This window comes from Orussus abietinus, unplaced genomic scaffold, assembly GCF_000612105.2.
Source record: "Orussus abietinus isolate OABI.00-Male unplaced genomic scaffold, Oabi_2.0 scaffold254, whole genome shotgun sequence".
NCBI lineage: Eukaryota > Metazoa > Arthropoda > Insecta > Hymenoptera > Orussidae > Orussus > Orussus abietinus.
In genome coordinates, this window is record NW_019394440.1 from 108,440 (window position 1) to 136,054 (window position 27,615).

General features: G+C 40.6%; 3 protein-coding genes across 5 annotated transcripts; 1 reads left to right on the forward strand and 2 right to left on the reverse strand.

Annotated features, from left to right (window-relative positions):
• Positions 1-298: 298 nt before the first annotated feature.
• On the reverse strand, positions 299-5,231 carry LOC105702251 (WD repeat-containing protein 48). Its single transcript, XM_012429670.2, has 11 exons — positions 4,922-5,231; positions 4,329-4,545; positions 3,912-4,124; positions 3,546-3,841; positions 3,290-3,475; positions 2,905-3,219; positions 2,724-2,826; positions 2,485-2,647; positions 2,095-2,286; positions 1,779-2,025; positions 299-1,680 (listed from the first exon to the last, which is right to left on the reverse strand). The coding sequence occupies exons 1-11, from the start codon at positions 4,967-4,969 to the stop codon at positions 1,618-1,620; spliced, it is 2,043 nt and encodes a 680-aa protein (XP_012285093.1). The 5' UTR covers positions 4,970-5,231; the 3' UTR covers positions 299-1,617.
• A 1,149-nt stretch (positions 5,232-6,380) lies between these two features.
• LOC105702250 (pecanex-like protein 1) lies at positions 6,381-19,960 on the forward strand. 3 transcript variants are annotated; one of them, XM_012429667.1, is made up of 16 exons: positions 6,381-6,698; positions 6,949-7,198; positions 7,497-7,775; positions 7,865-8,217; positions 8,297-8,440; positions 8,525-8,772; positions 8,895-9,157; positions 9,422-9,490; positions 9,624-12,817; positions 13,638-14,099; positions 15,569-15,713; positions 15,811-16,069; positions 16,791-17,144; positions 17,231-17,343; positions 17,426-17,700; positions 18,392-19,960. In XM_012429667.1, exons 1-16 carry the CDS (start codon positions 6,546-6,548, stop codon positions 18,671-18,673), a joined length of 6,843 nt encoding a protein of 2,280 aa, XP_012285090.1. In that variant the 5' UTR covers positions 6,381-6,545; the 3' UTR covers positions 18,674-19,960. The 3 variants fall into 3 exon arrangements, with proteins under 3 accessions (XP_012285090.1, XP_012285092.1, XP_023288141.1); XM_012429669.1 differs by lacking the exon at positions 9,422-9,490; XM_023432373.1 differs by lacking the exon at positions 17,426-17,700 and having other exon boundaries at positions 17,231-17,326; positions 18,411-18,544.
• A 4,709-nt stretch (positions 19,961-24,669) lies between these two features.
• LOC105702253 (thioredoxin, mitochondrial) lies at positions 24,670-27,070 on the reverse strand. Its single transcript, XM_012429672.2, has 3 exons — positions 26,730-27,070; positions 26,296-26,500; positions 24,670-26,218 (listed from the first exon to the last, which is right to left on the reverse strand). Exon 3 carries the CDS (start codon positions 25,850-25,852, stop codon positions 25,400-25,402), a length of 453 nt encoding a protein of 150 aa, XP_012285095.2. The 5' UTR covers positions 25,853-26,218; positions 26,296-26,500; positions 26,730-27,070; the 3' UTR covers positions 24,670-25,399.
• Between the last annotated feature and the right edge of the window lie 545 nt (positions 27,071-27,615).

A 27,615-nucleotide genomic window follows, 5' to 3' on the forward strand; every position in this document is an offset into this window, starting at 1 on the left:
CCAAAAAGTCCCTAAAAAATAATTAACTCTTTCTCTAAGCCATCGAACGTGATTCGTTTGCATTCTAGTCGCGATATTGAAGATACCGATGTTAACACATTCGCGACTAGCAAAATTCTTTTTCCGTTTCAAATACTTAGTACCGGGGAAAATAATGAAATTCTGAAACTGGTTGCCGCAAACTTGTATCGTGTATCGTAATGGACGTGAATTCACGTCAGCGGCAATCAGGAGTAGAATTTAAAATGACGTGAATTCACGTCAGCGGCAATCAGGAGTAGAATTTAAAATGACGTGAATTCACGTCAGCGGCAATTAGGAGTAGAATTTAAAATGACGTGAATTCACGTCAGCGGCAACCAGGAGTAGAACTTGAAAAGACGTGAATTCACGTCAGCGGTCGCGAATGTGTTAAGATACCTCGGTCGCGTTATGAATCGTTTCGTAACTCGAGTGATAAAAGTCTGATGATAGGAAGGAAATGTATGATCTACTTCAGCAACGAGTACTCCGTTTTCAATATTTACACATAATAGGCTCTAATGAATAAGATATACTATCGTAACTTTATCTAGTCACCTGTATCCCCTGTAGCTCTTAAGGTGAAATCTCATTGAATCTGTAACACGTTTAGTATAATTACTCTTGAATTCCGCTTATGACCAGATATTTAAGATATTTGAGATTCCAGTTAGTTCGCAAAAATCTGGTAACAACGCTTCTGGAGAACCGTCTTTATACAACACACTGAGTTTGTCCTCACCAATACAGACATGTAGGTCCTTGCTTACATTTCCTACAAAGGTTTCCGGTAGGAAAACGATTACTCTTAATTTGGCTCTCATAGTACAGTTTGATTAAAGATAAATTGACATCATTCGCATTCTCTCTTAGATTCCTCGCCTGAGCTTGTACACGGCGTAACAAGACAAGTGCACAGTCAAAGATCGCGCCGAAAATATGATACGACGGGAGTCCATTTCGAGCCCTAACTTGATGTCAGCTAATAAGCGTAATCAGAACTCCCTACCACAGAAAGCAACAAAAGTTTCTCCGCACATTACCGCTAGACCAGAATAGGATGCTCGGTGGTATTTGTACTTCTCACTTCGCGTACAATGATGTTTCTGAATGTCGGAAGACAAGAAACGGATGATAGGCAAATAAAAATAACTGTGCACTATTTACAGTCCACTCGTTATGCATCTTTCGCGTTAAGGTACTATGTTAACTGCAATGGTTATGTTTCTTTGATGAAGGTGACAACTGGCTGTAGAACGTGTGTTCTTTGACACATTCTATCATTTGCCAATATTCGATTCCTTTTTTTTTTTTCAATTTTCGATTAATTTATCTTGAGTTACGAGCGCTCCAACATGTTTTGGTTGCCTTTGCCGTGCTTTCCTCTGACAAATCACACATTCGAAAATAGGTATTTGACGAGGGGCCTCCACTCGTTTTTGGTTGTATGCAGTGCAAGAGCAAAGCGCGCCGTACGTCAAATCTCTTGATAGCTCGGCGAGCAGAAGAAAAAGCAGGCCAACTCACGGATTACTTCGTCGCAGTGCAAAACCAGGCACACTTCGGAGGACCACGATTCACTAATCTGAATCCTAACTATTTGATTGGTCGATAGTGAAGCGTTAAATCGACGGAACTCTTCCAAATAAAGTGTTTCACCTATAAGATTTTAAATAAAAAATAGAGGATTAAATGTCGATGCCAGGAATCTATGTAAATACCAAGTGCCTTATATCTGTAACGAGAATGTAAGTTACCGTTCTTAGATCCATGGAAGGATCCAACACCTGATCGTTGCACAACAGCTCAACTTTTTCTTCGGCCAAAGAAGAGTTATCAGCGTTCGAATCGTTATTCGTTCGTTCACCAGCAGGAGATCCACCGGATACTGTGTTACCACCTCCTGCTACTGAACCGGAATCACTTCCAGCTCCAAGAACCTTATCGTACACATGTTCAGCTACTTTACGCACTTGAATAAAGTCATTCGCTATAAGTCGATCTCTGCAATAAATGGATGAGTTTGAAGTATTATGGAGATTTGAAATAGAAAAACAATTCAATATCACTCACTTCTTTAAACTCTTTACACCCGTTGAAGAGTGTGGCAGGAGAAAGAATGGTATTCTAATAAATTTAGGTAAATTTTTATCCACTACGATGTCTACAACCCACGATGGAACAGTTTCGTTTAAGAGTACACGTTCGGTCTCGCCAGCTGCATCTCGAACTAACAACCTGTATAATGTTCTGCCACCAACCTCACTGTATAACATATGATATTAATAAATAATTATTAAAACACTCGTAGTCTCGATACTTTAAAATACGTTCCCACCAACTAATTTAATTATGAATAAAATATGTAGACACTGATATGACTATCACGACTGAACTAAGTTACATTTAATTGTAACTGTATTAAATTCATAAACTATTTATTAAATCAAATCAATGACTTACCTAAAAATAACAGGGGTATGACCAGGTACGGAAAAATACTTCTTCCCTTCTCTGATGCTATTTGCATCCTCTCCATTATTTCCACTGCCCTCGAGATCACTAATACCTCCTGGCTTCCACCACTTTTCTAATAGGGCTTGCAATAACAGATTACCATAATTAACTGAAAAACCAATGTCAGATGTGAATTTATCTAAATTACATAATTTGTGCATAGGAAAGTTAGTAATATGCAGTACCTTTCTCATCTACTCCATTGTCATCTACCAAACCAGCTTCTTTTCCCGATACCCACGCCGAAAAGCAATCATTTTCGTCTTGACCTAAATGTATAGTCAGCATCTGAAATTATTAGAATAATATTAAGTGCAACTACTAAAAGATGAAGTATTTACAATCAATACCTTGAAAAATACTGACCCCTGTTTTCAGATCCACATTAAACCAATTTGGAACATATACCATCTTATTTCTCTTCTTAACTTCTTGATCAAAATCCACAGGACCAAGATCTTCCACTTTACAAGCTTTCAATACGTCGTAAAGTGCAACGTTGTCTTCTGTATCTTTGGTTAATACATGCCGCCTGTCATTTAAGACATGACAATGTCTTATTGCCGGTCCTCCGAGTATTCTCTGTGCTGGCTCTGTGTTTCGTGGTGTCATATTTGCAACTCCACCAGTAACAGAATCGACAGAATAGTCTCCGCATTGCCAATCCTTTTGACTAATGGTCTGTGAGAACAGCAGGACCATTAGTTACTTCTTGCTTCAGGTCTCTTGTTATCAGAGATAAAATAATTACCCAATTGTTAATGGTAGATTCACTAGTTGCCACCCAAATACTGGACTGATCAGGAGTCATAGCCATTTTCAATATTGGCGCTTTCTCTTCACAGATCACGGTATAATGGTCAGGATTTCTTAATTCAGTCATAATCACTCTTTTGTCCCTACCACCTGATATGACATGACTAAAGGTGTCAGTTGCCTAAAATAATAATTATAAATAATTTAAAAAATCAAAACCTTTTTTCATTGTTTGCAATGTCTCTAATTACCAATAATGCCCAAACTCCCTCGGTATGAACTCTAATGGTTTGTATACACCACTGTTGGCCCATTGACCAGAGCTTGATGGTGCCATCGGAACTAGCTGACAAACACTGCGATCCGTCTCTACTTAGTACTAAAGCCTTAATATTATCGGCATGGCCTTTTAGTTTCATGAGTTTTGTATTAGACCGAGGATCCCAGACCCGTAATACTTTTTCAGTACTACCACTCACAAGTATTGTCCCAGGTGGATTCATTGCCATACTGTATATCGAATCCTTGTTTCCCGTAAGAGAAGAAGCTGCAATTAAACTATGTATTATTTCATCCCTTGGATACAAATTAGTATTTGAAACGTAAAACTGTCTTACTTGTTACTGTATTATTACTCGCTGTCAGAGCCGTTAACGTGTTGACATCCCAAAGAAATATTGCTCGATCCAGACCGGCACTGGCAACTTGTTCTCTGTCCTTGGCATATGCTAATGCCTTCACATAATCTCTATGTGTTCTCAGTGTAGACATACAGAAGCCTTTATGGGCATTCCAAACTTTCACCGTAGTGTCCGAACTAGCCGATATGACTGCAATGAGCAAAAATAAATTTGTACCACAGAGTCACATAATATCTCCTCACAAATTAATATACTAGTTAGTACTTTACTCTCAAAATAAATAACAGGCATAATATCGCAATGCCATTGCCAGTTACCAGTAATCATCTTGATCGCCCGATAAGTTCATGCTTCTCATTAAAAATCTAATACTCTACCATTGGAAGGACTTACCATTCTTCCCACCACAGCAAAGAACGATATCATTGACCCAATCCGTGTGATGTTCCATAGACTGAATACATGGATCCTTCATGTTTTTACAATTCCATATCCTAATTATACTGTCTCTGCCAGCGGAATACAATCTATGCAAAACTGGATCATATTGTAAAGAATTCACTCCTGCTCTATGTCTTCTTTCGACTTCGTCTCTAATCACCATGGACACCTTAACGATGTAATGACAATTATTAATTTATATGCTGTACTTTCGTTACCTCATAAACAATTACCTTTAAGCATCTTATCTATAATTTCTACATTTAAAACTTGTTTCACATTCACAAGCTTCACCGTTTTTTAAAAAACCTGGTACTAACCTGTATTTGGCATTCTTTTAGAATATTTCTAATAGTAAAAGAGTGTACTAATTATTCAAATTATTTAATTTAAATGGGATACAAGGTGCCAATGAATCCTTGGCAAAGTGGCATATCCATTATCAGGCGCCAATGATAACGATTTCCAGCGTCGAAGATGAAGACAACTTTTTGAAAGATTGTACAAGGCAGACATTCAATAATTTTATGAATGATTGACCTTACCTGAACTTTCTTGCGAGCATTTTGCCCACCTGTCTTCAAAGCTGCCATTATGCTGTATTCTGTATTCTAGGCTGTGCCACGAGATTGCTCGTGCAAAACATACAAAAACGATGCATTAAACCGTGCACCTTCTTCGTCTCGGCACGTAGAATTCGCCGATACGCTTCATCGTTCAATTTTACAGTCGCGCGATCTAATTAAGATCCATCTCATCAAGTCGGTACGGCCTAATACGACCACTTACCGATGAATTCAAGACGTCCTTTATACCGTTTTTCCACGGCAAAATGGACAAGGTATACCAACTTCGAACCAATTCTCGTCTCTGCGCAGAACTACATTCCTCCATCTTGAATAGACGTCACGTGTGGTCCTAGACGCAAGGGGGTCTATTACATAAATCAAATTAAGCGAAAATGTGAAAAATGAGTAACTGACGGTATTACGGAACGTTTTTGATGGTGAAAATGCGAGACCATTCATGTGAACTAGTTCGGCATAAATTTCTAAGCGAAATCGGGGTTCGGTAAGTATAATACGTCAAGTAATATACGTGGTTTTATACACGTATATTACAACGTATAATTAGAGTTCGAAAATTCTCGGTAACATTAAATTGGAGAAGGTAACTGTGAAACATACCGTAAGTTACCGGGAACATTGAGAATTTAAGAGAACGTTAATTTTGTTATTTATACTTTAGGTTTCTTCGTTTAAATAACGTTTTTTTTTTCAATCAACTTCAAAGTTCAAGCTAAAGAGTAATAATAACTATTAGAAAATATTGATTACAGGGTCGTATTTACCTCCAGTTAAAAATATTCACGTATTTATAACTTCACGGAAAATTCCATGCGATTTGTTTCAAATGAACTAATATTTCATTCTGCGACGAAGCGAATGGAAGGTTTTGATTGGCTACGGAGAACGTACAACGGAAATTCCCCTCTACGATCTTTCTCTATAGCTAATCGAAACCCTCGTTCGCTCTGTTGAAAAATTCAAATTCTCATAATTTCTCGATGAAAAAGGCTTTGGAGAAATTACCGATAAATTACCGGGAATTTCTCTTTGTTTCTGACGTAACTTACTGGATTTAGAACTTTACATGCCCTACGTCTGTCTTGTCCGCCATATTTGATACGTTTTCTCCTGGTTTTCCACGTTTTCTCCGGTAAACTACTTGATTTACGTAATATACGTCAAAAACCTCGAAAATAATGAAATTACCTAACCGTGATCGCGAGTGTGCGAACCCCCACCAGAAACAAGTTGCGCCGCCACTAAAGGGTAGGTAACTGGTGGTAAATGCATTAGCCGCCCGCGTTCTCCACCGGAGAACAGCACATAACAATCACGCGACCCTGCCCGTGAGCAATCTCCCAACTCATCTCTGATGTTCATAATGGTCAGTGCATAGTTTGTGCCGTGATCATCTGGAGTCAATGATGGCCGCGAAGCCGTTGAGTCGTGTGCGGGTGATCCATTGATTATAACTGACTGGAGTGAAATGTTTCGTTTCACGGCTTTCCGTATGACTTTTTGGCAGAAGGGGACAAAATACGAGTGATAGATAGCTCGAGAAACGATGGGAAGATGGTGAAGAAGCACCTCCGCTATTGGCATGGGTTCGCAAACGTTGGAAATCCTGAGGCAAGGTGTCTGGGCGAGCCTGACAGGAGGCTGGTTTTACGACCCGCACCTTGATATTTTTTCAAATACCTTTCACCTTTACGTATGGCTTTTCCTGCTTTGCCTGCCATTCACTATATACCTCGTGAGTTGTCATTTTACCTAAATCTTCAGCTCGATACGTACTAATTGAGTACAGGGTAGAGAGATTAAGATTTGAAAGTATTTGCAATTTTTGTGCCGAATGTTTACTTCCCACCTTCCACTGCGAAGGTTGATTAGGATCGATTAGAGCCTAATTAAGAAGCATATCATATAGCGTAGAATATCATGGATGGCATTCAAGAAATGGAGGAAATGTTACCGATATCCTTATGCTTTATTTTAATTTCCAGTATTTTCCACCTACACTCTATGTATGGCTTGCCTATTGCTCGTCTATCGTGGCTCTCTTTGGAACAATAAAGTGCGTGAATCATGCATTGCATTCCGTGTACGATACGACCGAATGTTTAGAGGAACCAGGACTAAATATACATCAACTGAAGTTTGAAAATGAAAAGAGATCGTATTCTGCGCGTGTCAGGAGACTGGAACCTGTGCAGGATCAAGTGGATCTTGGTATAGAGCTTCAGGTTTTAAATGGTATTCAATAAAGTTTTTACTGGAACGTAAACTTTAAGATGGCCTTCGTGAATGAGATTTCGTGTGGTTATCAAAGGGGTAAAAAGCTGCCTCTTAGAATGCAGTATATACGCTGTTTATTGCTTTAAGTTTTAAGTGTAGGAAGCACTATAAAAGATATATTATGTAATGGATATTGACAATCTACTGTACCTAATGATATTACCTTGAGATCTGTAGATTTCAGATTATACTTAAGAATAATGTTATAAATGATTGTGCTACTTCTTCATATTGCTCTTTTTTTTTTGGATGTCAGGAAAAACTGGGACACCACCTGTGGAATGTTCATCCCGTAATTCTTACATTGAGCAGAATGTTCAAAATCCAGATGCGGATAGTATAACTTCAGATTACAATCAGGATAAACCAAGTTCAACTATAGATTTAAAAGTGGAAATACATCGTAAGAATAGTTCGGAGAGTTCGGAAGAAGCACAGCAGCTGAATAAACCAACAGTCACTCGTATGAATGTGAACGAAGCACAATTAATATTTTCTCGGGATTTGGAGTCACGTTTAAGAAGTAAACTAAACGGTAATAATCGTCGAGATATAGATTAGTCGCAGGTAGTGATTCATATAATGGTAGGTGAGAGATAAAAACTGTGAGTAATATGATTGTAGAAAGACGATTAAAACGGCACAAATGCGTGGCAATAGCGGAAGAAGATAGACAAGGACCTAGAAAATTATGTCGCCATGCTTCGGAAGATTCCCGAAGTCGACACTCAAAACAAAGCGGTCTTGGAAAGACCGGGTCGGAAAGTCAGATAAAACAAACGAGCTCATTGGAACTAGAGCAACACGGGGACGATTATCCATACTGGAAATCCAATCAAAGTGTCAGAAGATTAAATTCCAATTCAATTCCTATGGAGGCCCATATGACAATCGACCATCCTCAGAGCCTTGAAATTATTTCTAAAAAGGAAGATGCAGATAAGAATAAAATCCCATCTCACCCTCAATCATTAGAGGTAAATTGTCTAGGAACGTATATTACTTTGGTATTATATTGCAAGTGCATTATTTAAAAATCGATTTTATATTTTTAAGGTAATTTCTAAGAAGCCATATCATCCTCTAGTTCATCCCCAAAGTCTGGAGACTATTGGCGCTACAAGTAAAAATACCAATGCAACAGATGATAATAATTTACCTCTTCACCCACAAAGTTTGGAAACGATAAATACAAAAAAGGTACTTAATAGTAGCTCTATGCTCGACATTCCACCGCCTCTTAACATCGTAATATCATTTATGCAGGAATAATATATTTTGTAGGGTTTGCCACAGAATACTTTAAAGCGCAATCAATTGCAGTTATTGCCTTACCTCAGTTACGGATCTGAGATTGTACATCCAATAGCAGAACAAAGCGACGAACAGTTTGCTAATGAAAGCTCGGGTGGTTACAGTTTACGGGACTCTTACAGTCCACTGCTTGCTAGAACTACCACCGAGGACCCTAACGTCAACTCCAATCGTGATAGAAGTCTTAGTACTGGAGGGTTCGAAGACAGATACTTAAGGTGACATATACCTCATCGTTGCAAGTTAATTAGAAGAAGCAGTGCACAAATTTGTTTTAAACATTAGAAAGTGTTTACACGTAGGTAAATAATCTAACGGTAAGGTGTGTTATTTCCCCCAGATACAACGGAGAGGCTGTGATCGATAATGATTCTGCGAATTCTAGAGATGCTCTGCTCTATGAACCGAAGTCTTGCAGTAGAAGAAGATTCAGCAATGCTAGTCAGAGTAGTCGGGAATTATCCGACGGAGAGAAACGAATGGATAAGCAGCATCAGAGCAAGTTAAAAAACGTGGACGAGCCAACAAACTCTGGAAGCGTCGTTGGCATAGATTGGCTCTTCGAAGACAACGAGTACGCACCTGAACCTTGGCCGAACAAGAGTAAGTATATTCTCTATTAAAGCGCATTTTATAAGCTTCAATATCAGAAGTAACGTTTGAGCATCGATAACGAACACCTTTAAAGTTTTCCTTACGCATAGCTTGAAGTGTACGTGTCATCCGTACTATTCCTTGCCCGATGGTTCATAATTAATAGTTTTCCGGTTGTGTCCCTTGCGTCTCGTCACGCCAGCATTTACGTGCAATGATGAATCTCAATTTACTCGAGCTACGTTTTCTCTTTTTCTTAATTTACGCCAATAGTATTTTGGACTTTCGCTCGGTCAGATGATACGGATACTTCGGAGAGCCTACAAACAGCTAGTACCGACTGTGAGTTAACAATGTTTATGAATGCTTTAATTAATCTCGTCTGTTACTTTAGAAGAGTTTAAAGCGCAAGCAGGTGTTCTTAATTCAGCGCGATCGAGTCTTTCGGAAGTCAATGTTCGCTCGTGGTTTGCAGATCTTCACTCGAAAGAGCCCGATTCCGGCTCGTCGAGCACAACGACGCTGAGTATGGAGAACGAGGTGAAGCGAAAATTGATTCCTCAGCATGGGATCGATTACAAGCGTTATCAAGGTGCGATACCGAAGCAGAGTCGTCCGAAGGTGGCCAGCGAAAGCAGCGGAGACGGGGTCTCCACGGCCGAAGTGCCCAGGCCGAAGCTCAGGGAAGTGAGGAAAGAGATGCAAAGGAAGAAACGACATTTCAAACAAGGTACCGGCTCGAATAACGAGCTGAGCACGCTCCTGCCTAATCCGGCACCGCCTCTTCTAGCGGCTCTACTCAATTCCGGCTCCGATTTCCACGGTCGGTCACGGATTCCGCTCGACCTTGAATTAAACCGCATGTACGAGACGATTTCGCGAAAACGGAGCCCCAAGCTACCCACGAGGACTTGCCGAACCCGGAAGGGAACCGCATTGCTCAACATGATGTCTAACAACGACTGCCACTTGGCGACTAACCATAACGACACCTCCGAAGGGGCCGTGCACTTCTTCAGGGACGAGAACAATCGATGGATGACGTACACCTTCGACGAGAAAGGCACGGGCGTCGCCACGGGGCCTCAGATACCCCTAAATTATCGTAGCTCGTATCTGAATGCGGTGCTGTGCAGGGAATTGAATTACAATCGGCACCAGGACACCAACTGGAAGCTGATGGAATGGCTGAGCAACAGCTGCAGCAGCTTGTCGCTTAACTCGGCGGGATTGACCGTGGTGATAGACACGCCGCCGGCTTCGTCGGATCTTTTCGGGGACCAAGCCGAGACGCAGGCTGCTGCATCGTCTAACCTGGCATCCGCCGAACCTCGCGGCTCTTGCCAGTGTCCGCCGGAGACCGCGGAAAGGGATCCTTATCACCACGTCCTCGCGGACTCGATGCCGGATCCGAACGCGAAGCTGCAAAATCTGCTGGATAACTTCACCCTGAGTCCCTATCCTCCGGACTCGAGCTGCCAGACCCCGGAGATCGTGCCTCCTTCGGGCCAGGCCGGAGAGATGAATACCAGTCACTCCTGGAACAGGTTCATCGACGGAATCGATGGCGCCGGCGAGGCCAAATCCAAGGCTACGAGGCACTATTACAAGTGGAAGATTGGAAAGTTCCCGCACCTGAAGATCCGTTTCGATCGGCTGGCTCTCCTAGCCCTGCTGGATCGCAATTTGACCATCCTCGAGACGATCGCGTCGACGATCCTCGCCGTGGTAGTCGCTGGATTGGGACTCGTGCTGCTTCAGCAGGGATTCTACAGGGACATCTTCGCGTTCATTTTTTGCTTCGTAACCGCGGGCTGTCAGTACTCCTTGCTCAAGTCGGTCCAGCCCGACGCGGCTTCGCCCACTCATGGGTTCAATCGCATAATCGCGTATTCCAGACCCGTGTATTACATTCTCTGTGCCGGACTTATTCTTACCCTCGACGGGGTCTTGAGGAACTTTGAGAGCTCCGAGTTCCGGATCTACGGCATGCGCGTCCTGGATTACGACGTTATCCTGCAGACACGTAACGTCCTTTTAATTTTCCTCCTGTGTTTCCCCTTAGTGTTCTCCCTGGGACTCTTCCCGCAGATAAACACCTTCCTGATGTATCTCTGCGAACACTTGGACATCCACTTGTTCGGTGGGACTGCGGCGACGAGCCTGGTGTCTTCGATATACTGCCTGGGGCGCAGCGTTATCACTGTGTTCATACTTTACGGATTAGCATACGGTGCCCTGACCGAGCCAAAGTCTTCCCAGCACATCATGTTCTCCATCTTCGCAGGCCTCCTCGTGGCCATTTCGTACCACCTCAGCAGGCTGTCCTCCGACCCGAGCGTCATCTGGGACATCGTCAAGACTAATCTCTGGCCCCCTGAGATGTACCTCGAAGAGAAGGAGGCGAAGATTATTGAAAACACTGCAGGAACGGAGGCTAACGTGATTACTTCGTACAAGGAGAACAAGACTAAGACCTCGGGAAGGAAGAAGGACGTCAAGATAGTCGTGGGCGAACAGATTTCCGATTCGGAGCTGATAGACCCCTTGCCGCAGAAGCTGAGGGCCACGGTCAAAGCCCGATTGAAGAACGACTTAATAGTCTGCACCGTAATAGGGACTTTGTCATTTGCCATCCATTGTTCTACGGTGTTTACGGCACTGCAACCGGAGCTCAATCCTGTTCTTTGTGGCATCGCAAGTTGCCTTGGATTTCTCTTACATTACATTCTACCCCAATTGCGGAAACAGTTGCCTTGGCTCTGTTTAGCGAGGCCTGTGCTGCGGAGCCACGAACACGCGCAGTTCGAAGTCAAGGAACCCGTCAGGATCATGTGGTTCGAGAAAGTCTACGTGTGCTTGTGCTTCCTAGAGAGAAATATCCTTTACCCTGTAGTGTTCTTGGGGGCTCTGACGGAGTGCTCGTCGAAGATTGTTGCCAAATTCGGAGAGGCGGTCGGAGCACTGATCATCGTAGTCTGTGGACTTAAATCTCTTCGTTCTACGTACTCCGACCCCACGGCGAGCTACCTGGTGCTCATCTTCGCGGTCCTCTTCTTCAAGCTGGATTACCACGAGTTAACCGAGACCTTTCTGGTGGACTATTATGTGACAGGAATCGCTTTCGCTAAGATCTACGAGTTGTTGCTGAAGATACGGTTTGTTGTCACGTACATAGCACCCTGGCAAATAACTTGGGGCAGTGCTTTCCATGCATTTGCTCAGCCGTTCTCGGTGCCGCACTCTGCGATGCTCTTCCTTCAGGCAGGTATCTCGGCCATCCTCAGTACTCCTCTGAACCCTCTCCTGGGCAGTGCCATCTTCATCTCCTCCTACGTAAGACCCGTCAAGTTCTGGGAAAGAGATTACAAGACCAGGAGGGTCGACCACTCCAACACCAGGATGTCTTCGCACTTGGAACGTAACCTGGGAGCTGACGACAACAACTTGAACTCGATATTTTACGAGCAGCTAACCAGATCCCTACAGCACAGTCTCTATGGTGACTTAGCTCTTGGACGATGGGGTAACGTAGCCCAGGGTGACTGTTTCCTTCTTGCCTCCGACTACCTGAACTGTTTGATACATGTCATTCAGCTGGGAAATGGTCTGGTAACTTTCCAGCTGAGAGGCCTTGAGTTTCGAGGGACTTACTGCCAACAAAGAGAGGTAATTCTCCTCTATATTACATTTATTTACGTTAAGGTGAAGTGAAACACGTCGAGGAACTTGATCGACGTCGATAAAGAAGATTTTTCTATATACCTCCGTTTCCAACGTTCGTTTTTATATTGACAGCTGGGTCGAATTATATTGGGCATTGCACTAAATGGCATACACCACCTGTCGTTTTCGTATAATAATTATAAAGAAATCGAAGTAAAACTCCAGAAATCCTCTGGATTCATGCTTTCTGGGGCCCTAGATGACTGGAGAAGGACCCTCTGCGCCATCTGTGATTTCTAGATCAATTAAATTTTCACTCCGAGACCTCGTATTCCCATCGTTTCGGCATAGAAGCGCATAAAACACTTTCTTCGCCTTTATCCCGTTCAAATGCGAGTTTATCGATTACCAAAGTGTTCTAAATTGTCGTAAGATTATCCCGACCCTTTCGTTTCTCATATCAGAGCCTTCGATAATTGTACATTGATCGAAACATGAGAGCTCGACGCCATATTGGTTCTGGTGTGGGCTAAGTTAAAAAATGTCCATAAATCCAAATTTTGAATGTGTCAGGGCAATTCTTAGATGATCACGAGTCACGTGTCAAAGTTCCGGGCATTTTGGTCCAATACCCTTAAAAAAAAGTGTTGTATTCGAATCGACTGATTTGAAGGGGGTTTCACATCACCTTAAGCGAATTTTACTATTATATCTTCTGGATATCAGTGTGCTACGGAGCTGCTATACCTTGAGCTTAAATATCCTGGTAACACTCGTGGTACTAGTTAGGATTCAATTATTAACGTAATAATCCGTTTTCCAGGTCGAGGCGATATCCGAAGGTATCGAGGACAACGACAACTGTTGTTGCTGCGAGATGGGCCATTTTTCAAACGTACTTAGCGTGAACGCGGCGTTTAGCCAGCGCTGGCTCGCCTGGGAAGTCGCCAGCGCCAAGTACGTACTCGAGGGCTACTCGATATCCGACAATTCGGCGGGATCTATGCTTCAGGTCTTCGATTTTCGCAAGGTCCTCGTTACCTACTACGTCAAGAGCATCGTCTTCTACGCGGTGAGGTCGCCTAAGCTCACCCAGTGGCTGGAGAGCCCGGAAATCGTCGAAGCCCTCAAGCCGACCCTCGAGAGGAACTTCGTCGATCTCGACCCAGTATTCAATATGAATATCGACGAGGACTTCGATTTCCGTGCCAGTGGTATCACGAGGAGTAGTTTCTGCAACGTATACCTCGACTGGATCAAACTCTGCGCAGCCAAGCAAGACAAGGTGACATAACTTTCTTCGGAACATCCATGCATACGTTTAGGATGAAAATGTATAAGAGGGTCTTCGATGTTCCACCTATCTCCACTTTACACAAAGTTGAAGTTTTAAGGTGATGGGAAAGTGGCATCGAAGAGATTTTGTTTATAAAACTTTTCTCCCAACTCGGTTTATTGAATAGTTTGAAACTTTACAACGTGAATAGGAAGACTATAAGGAAGGTCCTGAAACTTATGAAATTTCAATTATTTTCAAATTTGTTCATAGGTATTTTAAAAATAGTTTGTAAAAAATGAAATTTCGCGAGTTTCAGGACCTACCTTAGCGTCTCTATATTCACGTTTTAAAGTATGAAACGATTCGAGACACCCAGTTCGTGGAAAAGTTTTATGAACGATTGAGCTTTCGGATGCCACTTTCACATCCCCTTAAGGTGATATGAAAGAGTCATATATACCGGGTGGTCCACGCAACGTGTGCATCGTTATAACTTCCAAAGTATGCGTTGCACGAAAAAATGTTATATACAAAAGTTACATGGTTTTAAAGGGTGTACTATGTAGCGCATCAGTTTTTTTTTATAGGTCGAGGCGTTTCGAAGATTTGAGGGACTACTTTGTTTTTTTAAACGGAACGCTATATTTTTCATAGCAAAATATGGTAGAGTTTCGAATTCTGAGTAAAAAAGAATTGACCTTTATTAGCCCTAAACCTAATTGCTAACGAGTAATTACACTTTATTACTTAAAAATTCTCTTCACATAATATCAAGTTGGAGATTCAACCTTATCACAGATTTCCGCAGGACAGCGATGTCCTGCGGACCTGGAGAGAAAGTTTTCAAGTAATAAAGTGAAATTACTCGTTAGCTATTAGGTTTAGGGCTAATAAAGATCAATACTTTTTAACTCAGAATTACAGAAGAACTCCGTAAGAAAGTATTGACCTTATTAGCCCTAAACCTAATTGCTAACGAGTAATTACACTTTATTACTTAAATATTCTCTTCACATAATATCAAGTTGGAGATTCAACCTTATCTCACAGATATCCGCAAGACATCGCTGTCCTGCGGAACTTGGAGAGAAAGTTTTCAAATAATAAAGTGAAATTACTCGTTAGCTATTAGGTTTAGGGCTAATAAAGGTCAATACTTTTTAATTCAGAATTCGATACTCTACCATATTTTGCTATAAAAAATATAGTCTTCCGTTTAAAAAAACAAAATTGTCGTACATAACGCGTTAGCTTCGAAAACGTAACATTTACCTAACAGTTATATAAAAGTGTTCAGTGGCTATGAGTACTCTTGAGTATTCAAAATGGCGTTACCACCAAAAGGGGTGTAGATGAATTTTAATTTATTGGCCTCGATTAAATTTCATAGCGCCTTTCATATCATCTTAAATTTAATCAACGTATATTGATAAGTGATGAATTATTCTAGAGTTTATCCTCAATGATTGTTGCAGTCGTTAGAGCGATCGCGCGATTCGTGTTTGGTGTCACTATGTCTGGCTCTCAGTCTGCTCGGAAGACGTGTCTTGGGTGCAGCCTCCCATAACACCGTCTCCAGCGTCGAGTTTTTTCTTTACGGGCTGCATGCACTCTTCAAAGGTACGTAAAAAAGGAAAGATTTGTAAACGTAAGAGTAGAGACAACTTTAAGAACAGGAAGAAGTTATGGAATAATGGACATTTACATTATTTATCAGGCGACTTTCGCATCACATCGGTACGAGACGAGTGGGTCCTGCACGATGTAGATCTCCTACGAGGCGTCGTCGCAAAGGGTGTTAGAATGGCCTTAAAATTACACCAGGATCATTTCATGAGTCCTGAGCAATACGAGAAACCAACTGCTCTCTACGAGGCCATAAACAGCCACGATAGGAACCTCGTTATCAGCCACGAGGCGGATCCATTGTGGCGAAACGCTGTCCTTGGCGGCGCACCTAGTCTTTTGGCACTCAGGTAGGGCGATAACTTCTTTTGAGATATAACAATTGTCTATACACTTAGAAACATTATATTAAACTTGGCATTAAGGTGAAGTGAAACACGTCGAGGAACTTGACCGACGTCTATAAAGAAGATTTTTCTAAATACCTACGTTGCCGATATTCGTTTTTATATTGACAGCTGTGTCGAATTATATTCGGTATTGACCTAAATGGCATACTCCACCTGTCGTTTTCGTGCATTAATTTTAAAGAAATCTGGGGCCCTAATTGACTGCAGAGGGCCCCCCTGCGCCATCTGTGGCTTCCAGGTCAATTAAATTTTCACTCCAAGACCTTGTATTACCATCCTTTCGGCATAGAAGCGCAAAAAACACTTTCTTCGCCTTTATCCCGTTCAAATGCGAGTTTATCAATTACCAGAGTGTTCTAAATTGTCGTAAGATTATCCTGACCCTTTCGTTTCTCATATCAGAGTCTTCGATAATTGTATATTGATTGAAATATGAGAGCTCGACGCCATTTTGGTTTGGTCTGGGGTAAGTTCAAGTATTTTTTCCAAAAATCCAAATTTTGAATGTGTCAGGACAATTCTTAGATGATCAGGAATGATGTGTCAAACAGTTTGGTCTAATATTTAAAAAAAAAAGTGTTGTATTCGAATCGACTGATTTGAAGGGGGTTTCACTTTACCTTAACGTATTCACTGCCTGACGTGTCCTCTAAAATTTCAGGCACGTTCTGGACGAGGGGATTGACGAGTATAAAGTGATAATGTTGAATAAACGGTATCTGAGCTTCCGGGTGATCAAGATGAATCGAGAGTGCGTCCGTGGACTTTGGGCTGGGCAACAGCAAGAGCTGGTTTACCTGAGAAACCGGAATCCAGAACGCGGCTCGATACAAAATGCGAAGCAGGCGCTTCGTAATATAATTAATAGTTCCTGTGATCAACCGATCGGGTATCCGATCTACGTATCCCCCTTGATGACCAGCTACGCGGAGACCAACGAACAACTTTCTTCGATCATCGGAGGGCCACTCAGTCTTGGTGCGATCAAGAGTAACGTGCTTAAACTCTGGCGAAGGTAAGAGGTCCTGATTATTTGGGAAGACATCGAGCCCTGACTATCCATCCGAAACATGACAATCGTTGGTGTTATTCTAACTTCAGGATACGAAGGAGATGTGGCCAAGGCTGTTCCTCTGGAGGCACGGGTTTGCAAGACGATGGGAGATTTTCAAATGACGGTGTATATGCCATGACAACGTACAACGTGCACTCTGGTACCTGAGACAAATGACATTGAGATGTATTATGGATTTACATTCGTATGTACCGCGTATGTAACTAGTTTCGTTAATTCAGGTTACAGTCAGTCAGGTCATAACACATCCGGGTCTCAGTCAATGGACTCCGGGTGCCAGATCGGCGGGTCGACTGGACGTGGCTCTCTTGGCAGAGTGAACACTGGATCGCTCAGTGGCAACAGAGGCTCCTTGGCATCGGTCGGTAAACCTACCAGCTCGACTTTGGCGAGTCTCGCTGGCCTAGTGAGTAATAGCGACATCAAGACGGAGACCAAGTGCGAGACGAGTTTCTGCAGCAAGGCAGAGAAGGAAGAGGTCTTCCAGAGAGTCCGAGTAAGGCACCGATAGTCACTTAAAAATCTGCAACGTAGGGATTAAGGTGAAGTGAAACACGTCGAGGAACTTGGTCAACGTCTATAAAGAAGATTTTTCTAAATGCCTACGTTGCCGACGTTCGTTTTTATATTGACAGCTGGGTCGAATTATATTGGGCATTGCACTAAATGGCATACACCACCTGTCGTTTTCGTACAATAATTATAAAGAAATCGAAGTAAAACTCCAGAAATCTTCTGGATTCATGCTTTCTGAGGCCCTAATTGACTGGAGAGGGACCCTCTGCGCCATCTGTGATTTCTAGATCAATTAAATTTTCACTCCGCGATCCTCGTATTCCCATCGTGTCGGCATAGAAGCGCATAAAACACTTTCTTCGCCTTTATCCCGTTCAAATGCGAGTTTATCGATTACCAGTGTTCTAAATTGTCGTAAGATTATCCTGACCCTTTCGATTCTCATATCAGAGCCTTTCTATAATTGTATATTGATCGAAATATGAGAGCTCGACGCCATTTTCGTTCTGGTCTGGGCTGAGTTAAAAAATGTTGTCCAAAAATCCAAATCTTGAATGTGTCAGGACAATTCTTAGATGATCAGGAGTGATGTGTCAAAGTTGCGGACAGTTTCACTTCACCTTAACTAGAATCACCGAGTGGCCATATCGTAAAGTTATCAAATACTGCAGATCATGGACCCGAACCAAGTGTACGATGCTATCAATCTGGGTCGACGAATAGACGTGATCTGGCCTGACGAGAGGATGAGGCAGCAAGGAGGTCGCTCTGGCTGGCAGCACTGGGTACCTGAAAGAGGCATGGAGGGCTGCGTGGTACACAGGTGGTCACCGAATCATCGAGACCCCAATCGCCGGTCTCACGTCGACAAAGTGATCCTCCTGGTGAAAATCGACGACAAATACGTCCCCATAGCGGAACAAGGAGTTCGGGATCTGGGCGTCGAGGTCTAGCCAATGTCCCATGTTGCCTGTTAGGACAATGCAATGGCTGAACACAGAATGCGTACATTCCACGTATCGGCTCTCTGTGGCTCAACTTGGGGAGCCGTTCGAAAGGGTTTCCGGGTTCGAAGCGGAATCTGTACGAATGTGTTATCTCTTTTGTTATCTTAGTTTCCGTTTCCTCTATTGGGATGGTTGTCGAGACCCTACTATGAACCGCGTTGCCAAATGGACCATTGACACTACGCATTACGATAATGCGTTTGTGGTCGAGCCTCCTTGTGCGTTTCGTGCACACGGGATGATCCGAGGTCTGGCGATACGGAACGCAATCGTAGTATTAATTTGTATGCCGAATTAACGGGATACGCGGAGTCCTGTCGTGATGTGTTATCACCGCATACCAAATTGTTGTACCATAAGCGTGTATCATATAATTAGTGTAATCGCGGCGGTGATTAGAGACTCGTTACCCCCCGGGGGAAATTGAATTTCCGCGACGATTCGCCCCGACGTTAACGAATCGTCCCAGGTCGACCGAGGTCTGCCCTAACATCGACGAATACTTTGTACATATACGCATAAACACCGCGGCGGCGTTCGTGTTTTTCTACATTTTGTTACACTTTTTTTTAAACAAATCGGTAGGCGTAACGCTGTAAATAGCGATTGAGCTTACTCTAACACGAGGGCGCGATTGTAAATTTGCGAAGAGATGCCTCTAGAGGACATATCGGTACACTGATAAGTTATAAGCGTACGACAGTAAGAGCTCTCGGGATTAATCACTCGTTTTGGCCCGCCGGATGTTAGAGAGATATCGGGAGGCGAATTTCTTAGTTTTATTTCCGACTCCCTTTGGGAAGCGTTCGTCTAGGTTTATTCGTGATACGCGAGACTCGCGAGACACCTTCCTTTCGATGGAACTTCTTCATCCGGGATTTTACTTAATTTTTCTCAAGTTATGCGATATAACGTTACTGCTGTATACAACGCGAATCCATATTCTATACGCATGCCGTCCGGTTAAGAAACGGCTACCGACATTCAAAGGGTGTACTTTGATTGTTGGGAACGACAGGGAGAGGTAGAAGAAGAAAAGATATGAGAATAATAGGTCGCAAGGTTGCTAGCAAAGAAACCCCCCGTTCTGTGTAGCCGTGATTTTCGTCGCAAGGTACATTGTCCATACTCGAGACTCTCCGTAATTCATTTGTAACGTCAAAGAATTCAGAAGTCCCATAGAAGCCCAGATCCTATATCAGCGCTTGATGCTCTAAAAGTTGGCTAACAAACCAGAAGTGGAGGTAAAAAAGAGATCGCACGTGTTAGTCAACGATATCTCACGTACGGGAGGAAGAGAGACGCATATGGAAAGACGAGTATTGGGTGTAAGATAAAGAAAGTATGCAATTGCTATATATCGCCATGGAGAGATGATTACAGCGCCGCCATCCGTTGGCTAACGTACTATTTATCGAGCATTGAACGTCCGTATCCTTCTGGGCTTCTATCAAAGAATTTAGAATCCCATAGAAGCCAGATCCTATGTTAGCGCTTGATGCTCTAAAAGTTGGCTAACAAACCAGAAGTGGGGGTAAAAAAGAGATCGCACGTGTTAGCCAACGATATCTCACGTACGGGAGGAAGAGAGACGCATATGGAAAGGCGAATATTGAGTGTATGATAAAGACTGCAATCGCTATATATCGCCATAAGATTAAGAGAGATGGAGAGATGATTACAGCGCCGCCATCCGTTGGCTAACGTACTATTTATCGAGCATCGAACGTCCGTATCCTTCTGGGCTTCTATCAAAGAATTCAGAATCCCATAGAAGCCCAGATCCTATGTTAGCGCTTGATGCTGTAAAAGTTGGCTAACAAACCAGAAGTGGGGGTAAAAGAGAGATCCCACGTGTTAGTCAACGATATCTCACGTACAGGAGGAAGAGGGACGCATATAGAAAGGCAAATATTGAGTGTATGATAAAGAAAGTATGCAATCGCTATATATCGCCATGGAGAGATGATTACAGTGCCGCCATCCGTTGGCTAACGTACTATTTATCGAGCATCGAACGTCCGTATCCTTCTGAGTTTCTATCAAAGAAGTCAGAATCCCATAGAAGCCCAGATCCTATGTTAGCGCTTGATGCTGTAAAAGTTGGCTAACAAACCAGAAGTGGGGGTAAAAGAGAGATCCCACGTGTTAGCCAACGATATCTCACGTACGAGAGGAAGAGAGACGCATATGGAAAGGCGAGTATTGGGTGTAAGATAAAAAAAGAATGCAATCGCTATATATCGCCATGGAGAGATGATTACAGCGCCGCCATCCGTTGGCTAACGTACTATTTATCCAGCATCGAACGTCCGTATCCTTCTGGGCTTCTATGGAGACTTCTGAATTCTTTGGTAACGTGCAACAGCTTCTTTGCGAGTAACCGGCGAATCACAGCATTGCCTTATCGTGGTGTGTCGAGGACACCTGACTGATAATGAAGAATTTTTCTTAGCTAGTCTTTAAACTATTGGCGCGCATTCGACGGTACTGCTTGTTGCCGGGAGAATTGATGGCGTAGTTTTTAATTAGTCGAAAGCACCTGGAGAGCAATATATGTATATATATATATTTTCATTATGATACTTCGGCCTATATATACATATATATATATACACTTCCTTCGGAGGGGCAGTACTCTTCAGAAATTCTACAAAATAATTCGGAGGTCGAAGGCAAGCCAATAGCGTAATATTGAAATCTTCGTTCTCGGTCCTTACGGAGGAATTGTTCTCCCTTATCCCTCTTTAAAACTTGTTACGAAATGTTCACACATCCAATTTACATATACACACGTATATATATATACATACACATGTATCGGAGTGATTCCATACCAAATTACTGTTTTGTTGGAGTAACTTCGCTGGCTTCGCGAGAAGTTAAATATCCTGAATTGTTCGACAATTTAAGAGATTTTCACAGTTGTGTCGAGAAATGTTTAAACTAATCATGAAGTAGCTCTCTTCCATATGCCTTCATTGTTGTTCGGAGTAGGAGAGAATGTCATCGTTTATCTTGATTCCATTGTAATATGGTAGATATGGAAACGGATTAAGGTCCGGCAGGAAATGAAAAAGTGTAGAATGTCGCTTGCACTCGGCTATAAAAATGGTTTAAAAAATGTTACGACAAATCACGTTCCCACTTTGAAGTGGAGTCGGCCGTAATATTTTCGATTTCATTTACTGGTCTAGTCATATATGCCTAATGTCGAAGCTGTACATCTTAAGGGGATGTGAAAGAGGCATCCGATAGATTAATCGTTCATGAAACTTTTCTACGAACTGGGTGTACCGAATCGGTTTCAAACTTTACAATGTGAACATGGAGGCTGTAAGGAAGGTCCCGACCCTCATGAAATTTCATTTCTTATATAAATCTTTTTTAAATGCCTGTAAACAAATTTAAAAATGAAAAACTGAAATTTCATTTCTTATACAAATTTTTAAAATACCTATAAACAAATTTAGAAAAATTAAATTTCATGAGTTTCAGGACCTTCTTTATAGTCTCCTCCGTGTTCAGAAGGAGGAAACATGGAAGCTGTAAGGAAGGTCCCGACCCTCATAAAATTTCATTTCTTATAAAAATCTTTTTTAAATACCTGTAAACAAATTTAAAAATGAAAAACTGAAATTTCAATTCTTATACAAATTTTTAAAACACCTATAAACAAATTTAGAAAAATGAAATTTCATGAGTTTCAGGACTTTCTTTATAGTCTCCTACGTGTTCAGAAGTGAAGTTTTAAACGATTCGGTAAACCCAATTCGAAGGAAAGTTTCATGAATGAAACCTTTTCGATGTCACATTCACATCACCTTAAGGTGGTATGAAAGTGTCATATATACATGTCGAAAGTCAAAATATTTATAAAACTTCTCCAAATTGGGTGCACCGAATCGTTTGAAACATCATAACGAGATTACGGAGGCCCCAAGGAAGAACGCGATGTTCGTAAAGTTTCATTTTATCGAAGAAAAATTATATATATATATATCTGAGACACAAAAGCAAAAAGGAAAACATTTTTTTCCGTAAACTGAAATTTTACGAGCATCGCGTTCTTCCTTGGGGCCTCCATAATCACGTGTTAATGTTTCAGATAATTCGGTGGACCCAGTTTGTAGAAATGTTTTATAAACATTTTCATCTTTTGATACATATAGAATGACCCTTTCATATCACCTTAAGCCCTGGGTCTTACTAGGGTTTTTATAGTAACGCGAATATTTTTTATAATTGGGGAAAAAATTGACTGTCAGTTATCAGTTAGTCTGCGTAATGTTAAGTAATGGGGATGCGATGTACAGGTGGCTTAGAGCACACTGTGTTGAATCTTATTGAAAATGACGGAAATCAAAAGTATTGTAAGTCATTGCCTAAAAGTAAACGGGAAATATATTTTTCACCTAATTCACTTTTTTTTCCTTTTTTTTTTGTGCCCTCCTAAAAAGTATGTATATTTCCCTTAGGGTGCATTCGAATGAAAATGATATTTCTGTGCACTGATTATGGTTATTTTATTGAAACACGCGATGGACCGTTTGTTATCGAAGAGGTACGGCGTGTTGGGAAGGAGTTACTCCGAATCTTAGTAATTTCATGTGGAATAACTCGCAGGAGTAATTCGGCAGCTATGTGAACCTGGAATTAAGTTTGAGGCACAAACAAAATGAACAGGCTTATTGGAATGTGTCTGTGGTGTAGACATTCGTGCCATTTTTCTTTAGAAAAACCAGCGCTGTTAAAAAAAATAGATAAATTCCGAAAATGACCATTTTAACACATTCGCGACCGCTGACGTGAATTCACGTCTTTCCAAGGTTCTATTCCTGGTTGCCGCTGACGTGAATTCACGTCATTTTAAATTCTATTCCTGATTGCCGCTGACGTGAATTCACGTCATTTTAAATTCTATTCCGCCGACGTGAATTCACGTCCTTTTCAAGTTCTATCCCTGGTTGCCGCTGACGTGAATTTACGTCATTTTAAATTCTATTCCTGATTGCCACTGACGTGAATCACGTCTAACGATACACGATACAAGTTTGCGGCAACCAATTTCAGAATTTCATTATTTTCGCCGGTACTCAGTATTTTAAACGGAAAAAATTTGCCGGTCGAGAATGTGTTAACCTTAAAAATTTTCCTAACGTCAGAGAACCCACTAGAGTCGAAAAATCCAAATTTCCACAATTGCGGAATTTGTTTATTTTTTTAAACAGCTCTGGTTTTTGTAAAAAAAAAAGAAAAATGCCAGAAATAAAACTCAACATGACCCAAACATCTACATCATAGAAACATTCCAAAAGGGCTGTTAATTTTGTTTGTGCCTCAAACTAGATTCCAGGTTCACACAGACTAATTCGGCCACAACTGTCGGGTCCTTTTGTGCGCTCTTTGAACAAAATTGATCAATCCTACAAAATGCAGTTTAAAGTTTAGTGGATCGTGTAGTCGATGCAGCGTTAAATAGTTGAATCAGCGATACCGAAATGGTTATCTTATACGAGCAAATAAGAACGGTCGATGATATACAGTTCTAATCGAAATGGGCTACAAGTAGAGTTCTTAAGCATGTAAAAATGATATACATATTGTAGAGTTAAGTGGGTCCTTACTATTGATTAATATTATCCGTGTAACGTACCGTGTAATATAAACTTCAGTTGGGATCGTTTTGTAATTATGTTACGATACCATAGTAGGACGTAATGCGCTATGAAAGAAGTTTATGAACTGGTTTACGAATATGAAGTATTACTATGACAGAAATGACTAATAAATGAGACACGTTACTTTTTTCAAAAAATTCCTTTAATCTTTACTAATGTGTCCTACTGGTATTGCGGAGACTCCATTTTACATGTTTATTTATAATTTCCAAACGGATATATATATATATATATATATATACATATATATATTATGTGAGCATTTACAAAAAATAGGTCTAGGTTCTTTCACTCTAAGTTAAAAAAATGCAGTTCTTCTAAGAACTACTTTGCATTTCCTTTACGTTAGGAAGTCTTTGTTGATGTTTAAAATAAAGAAAGTGCAGTAAAGGCACAGGACTTAATTTGTATGTTTGACACGAAGTGAAATTAAGTACAAACTATATGGCAATAATAAATGCACGCATGTCTGATGGTACCGAGTTAAAGTTTCGATACGACAAAGTACCATCGAATCTCATGATTATAACTATTTCCGGTGGCACCATTCTTTTAAATTTCTTATGTTGATTAAAATATACTTTTTAATAAATTCACCTAAATTGAGTCAATGTTAAATTTTAAACATAGAGACTAATTTGTACTAAAAGAACTATTAAGGCTTCATTTTTCTTTTAGGTGATATAGCTGCAGATGTAATCACAATTTTCACGATGCATAAACTAATATACAATAGAATATATTTCTATCGGTACTTATAACGGAGATTTTTCGGTACATATTCATAAATGGTACTTGCATGTGCAGGACGCGTAAACGTTCTAACACTTAAGACTATGAATGTGCTATTTGCACAATCTTACAACAGGATTTCAAAAGAAACCTAAACAATGCACGGACTTAGATTTACAGAAATAGACAACGGTGAACTTCAGATTGTACACTTGTAAAAGCACCAAGCAAAATTGTAGCCATACATAGAATGGGTTAATTATCCATTTTTATTTTCCGTATTAGTAATTTTTACTAATTTCTTTATTAAATTATCTATCATCGTGGTATCGACCAAACCAATAAATTTGTCTACTACTAGGCCATTCGAAACTGCAATAACTGCTGGTACAGCTTTTACTTCAAATGTGTGAACTAATTCTGGATTTAATTCCACATTAACGATAGCTAGGTGTAACTGGTCCATGGGACCAATTAGTTCTTCTAATTTTGGTGTAAGAATTTTACATGGCTCGCACCACTCTGCATGAAAATTTACTATTACAGGAACAGGACTATTCCACACCTTATCAATAAATTCTGTATTATCCTTTATATCAAATTTCTTATTTCTTCGAGTAAGTAAGGAAATCCCGCGTGCTGAAAACTGTATCATTTTTTTAACGTGACTCAACATCGTAACAGTCTTTTCGGCGTATATGAGTAGTGACATTTACAATATAGCTTATCAATTTTTGCATACAAGCTTCTTTTCTTCCTAAGATCAATTTAAATTATATAGTTTTTTTTTTAATCACAACGAAATCGCAATTACTGTACCTTTAAACGTGTATATCTTAAATATACACATAATCTTTCTAATTATATCAGGCTTACAAAAGCTATTTTTTAAAAAATATTTCGATATTTCTAATGTTGGAAATATAAACTGCTATTATTAAAAAACCCAACTTCTGATTCTTAAAGGTCTCATAGGTTCCATTAGTCCAACTTTAACGTATCCAAGTAATCCAACAATCGAAGAAAGCGCTAATAAGACCACAAGTATCACTCGCCAAATAAATAGTTGATCGTATGGCTGGAAAGCATAATCGAAAGAAATAAATATCTAAAATCCTGAAAAAAATATCAATTGCTCTTAAAATAATGCTATACCTTATTTTCCTGATAGCTTGGCTTTTCTGAAGCTCGTGGGACGCTTACGAGAATTATGGTGATTACCGTTGCAATGATTACAGCAATTGGACCGATTCTCTTTTCAGTTCGCAGAGAGATCAAACATATCAATCCAGCGGACACCCAAAGACTCAATATGACAAAAAGTCCCAAACCAATTCCAAATATCAGAGTTGTCATTCCACTGTAAATGGTCAAGTGTTACGATAAGTAATTTGGCGCATCATTTTATCTTTCATGATCAATATTATCACATCGTTGATTTGTAAAGATACATATATATGTATATGTTCATGTAGATATCTCAACATTTACAGTAACAAATTATATAACGAGACGTTATCAACTTGTAGTCAGTTTGTTTCAATAGATACATGACATAAAGTAGCAATTAACAATACACCGTTATTTACCTCTGAATAATTCTTCAATTAGCATTAAATTGCGTCATGAAATCACCGTGATGTAATTAAAATAATGTCATGGAAAGATTGTCTCTTTCTAAAACTCATCTATAACTATTTATTATACTGCAAAAGTATCATCGGGCTCATTATAAACTGACAAAAACTATAGTTTAAAAACAACGGTACAAACAGCAGTGTAAGCTAAATATCACGTGCAATATTTTTACTGAACAAAACTGCCCGATAAATTACATTTATAAATGTTTCTAGTCAAACTCATTTAAACCATTAACTGACCATTAACCTTAACAACCCATGTCACATTCTTTTAATCCTTCTAAACCATCGAATATAGCAATTTTTAGAATTTTATTGAAATAAGGAAAAGTGAAGCTCTGGCGGGAACAGGTCCAATTTGAAACAGTAGATGTGGTTGGGGGTCACATAAGGTTTGTTCGTTTTGCCTACACATTCTACACTTTTACGAAACGTGTACACTTTGGCGTTCGTTTCAGTTCGTTTTGACGAAAGTGACGCAGACGTCGCTGTTCGTTTTGCAAGAGCATCTACCCCGAGTGTACACTTTCTCTACACTTTCTACCCTCGATCCCGAGCGAGTGCAAGAAGGGTGGCCCGCGAATTTGGCGGCAAATTTTAAAATTGAAAAGACCAACAAACAGGAAAATACAAAATTTATGCTAACGTCTCAACGTAATATAAATAGAAGTAATTATTAACGCATCTTCTTCATGTATAGAACGATTTAGCGTTTTAGTTTTGTGCATAATGTTTAAAACAATTTACAATAATTATGTATTACTACCTAATTGCGGTTGGAATGAACTAAACTATCATTTTTCCCTGTTGTAGTCAAATTGTTTTTCATTCTACT